Source organism: Corvus brachyrhynchos, unplaced genomic scaffold, assembly GCF_000691975.1.
Source record: "Corvus brachyrhynchos isolate BGI_N302 unplaced genomic scaffold, ASM69197v1 scaffold115, whole genome shotgun sequence".
NCBI classification, from domain to species: domain Eukaryota; kingdom Metazoa; phylum Chordata; class Aves; order Passeriformes; family Corvidae; genus Corvus; species Corvus brachyrhynchos.
Genome location: NW_008239553.1, coordinates 21,778,422 through 21,780,536, shown reverse-complemented (window position 1 = coordinate 21,780,536; position 2,115 = coordinate 21,778,422). Strand labels below are relative to the sequence as shown.

General features: G+C 48.7%; 1 protein-coding gene across 1 annotated transcript in view; it reads right to left on the bottom strand.

Annotated features, from left to right (window-relative positions):
• The window catches only part of PAX9 (paired box 9), a 19,605-nt gene extending 19,158 nt beyond the window's left edge, over positions 1-447 (bottom strand). The window contains exon 1 of the mRNA XM_017741643.1: positions 319-447. Within this exon, the coding sequence (XP_017597132.1) occupies positions 319-447 (129 nt within the window). The remainder of the gene's footprint in view (positions 1-318) is intronic.
• Between the last annotated feature and the right edge of the window lie 1,668 nt (positions 448-2,115).

The window sequence follows — 2,115 nt, the reverse complement described above, 5'->3', positions numbered from 1 at the left end:
GGTAACGCAGCGCCGCCCTTTCTGGCCCTTCTCCCGGACTAAACAGCCGGAGAGGGGGCTTCGAGCCTGGCAGAGAGGTTCCCCCTTTCCCCGAATGAAGCAAAGCAATGTCTTGACACACACACGGTCTCCCCGCGTTGAGTTTGTGATGCGGGAGAGAAGATCTTTCGCGGGTTTGATCTCCTCGTTATAATAAAGCACCTTTTAGCTAACGAATGTTTCGCGGGCGGTGTACGAGAAGACCGTGAGTGATGCGAGTTGGGTCATTTTTGGTGGAAATCACAAACCGGCCAGGAAACGAGCTGCATTTTCCCTTGCCTTGGGAGGAGACAGGACGGGGCTTGTAGCGCCCGGCATTGGGATGCTGTGTTCGCCGGCCACCGCAGACCGGCACCGGGATGCTGGTGCTCGCTGCCCAACGCAGACCGGCCCCGGTTTTGTTTTCATCCCCACAGTAATATTGCACCGCGCTTAAGCGTAAAATGTCAGTGCCTCGCAGCAGATTTCAGCTTTATCAAAGGCACTGATACGTATTAGCAATCAAAAGAAAAAGAGACAAAGCTGGTAGGAATTAAAGAATGTGTGGGTCACGGCGTGTATGTGGAAGACATGTTTGGTTTGGCGGTGTACGGATCCTGATCTGGTCCTGTGTGTGTGTCTTACGCCCTACGTTACATCATGTTGCACACAGAGATCATGGGCTCTCAGCTCCAGCTAAGGATGTCTTTGTTTTTTTCTGTATTCTTCTCCTGAGGTTCTTCTTTGTCGTTTATTGCTTTTTTTTTTTTTTCTTCAGTAGAGTCTCAAAGGTATAGACTCTGTAAATTAAATAAAACGTGAAAAGAAATAAGGGTGTGATCCTAGTGCGCGAAATATCACCAAATGAACCACGAAATTTATGTCGCTGGTGTGTGTAAACAGTGTATCGATATTATTTTAATTGAAATTTAGGATGTTTTTAGGAAAAAAAATTTAATTGAGCGAGATTTCAGAGAACATATCGAAATGAACATTCCTAACTGTGAAGAAATAAGATGTTGCAGGAGATCTCCCAGAAATGAGGGGCATGTTGTAAACGTTTTGTGGTGATCATGGCTCTTTTGCAGGTAGCTCTATTTGATCGGAATACCGGTGGATGCTTCTGTTTTCTCCACATGGATTTAAAAAACAACAACAACAACAACAAAAAAACAACACCCAAACAACAACAACAAAAAAGAAAAACAACAACAACAAACCAAAACCAACCAAACCAGAAAAACCCTAACAAAGCCGAAACACCACAACATCAACTTTTCGATGGCAGTTTTGTGGTTACTTCAAAAATGCGAGTTGCCCTTTCAGAATACCACACCTGTAAATTGTGGTGCTTCCTCAACCTAGATAAAATTACCTCTGATAAAGGGAACACTCACCCGCGCAAATGCCACTGTCCGAAAGGGCTAGCATTCTGCGCAGACAGTACTAGCAGGCGTTTGCTGAAGCCAGAACCCCTTTCTGTGCTCTGAGCTGACCTCCTTTGGCTATTTTTAAGGCAGAAGGCGTTGAACTAGTGGGACCCGGATCCTGCCTTTAATTAAATTATTTATATAATTAAGAAATGAAAGGGGGTTCGAGTCCGTAAAACTTCTGATCCACTTTAACAGGGTATTTCTTGTCGAAGCGGAGTTTCTTTTCTGGATCCCCGACAAGGCTGCCCACGCTACAGGGTGTCTCCCCAGCCCGACGGGGCCTGGGCTGCCCGCTGCCCTGGCCGCCCTGAACACGCGGGACTCTCGTTGCTTTAGCCTGGTCCAGTGGCATGTGGCCGGGGACCACTCCTGGCACACAAGTGCGTAAGTCCGACCCCGCCGCTCCTGGACCAGCTCGGCGCCCCTAAATCTCCCTTAGGGTTGCTGGGATGCTCGAGCGTGACCCCGAGCTGCTCTCCCACGCTGCGCGGGCAGCTTCTCTTCCCATCTGTGCCTATTGTGTTCACAGTTGTGTCCTTCTCTCCCCCCTTCGCCTTGTCCCCCAACCTGTCTGTTCCCCCTCCTTCCCTCTGCCACCCCTCCACCCCCGAGCCCGCCTCTGATCTCCTGGATATTTGGTTTCTTTCCCTTTCTCAATGTGTGT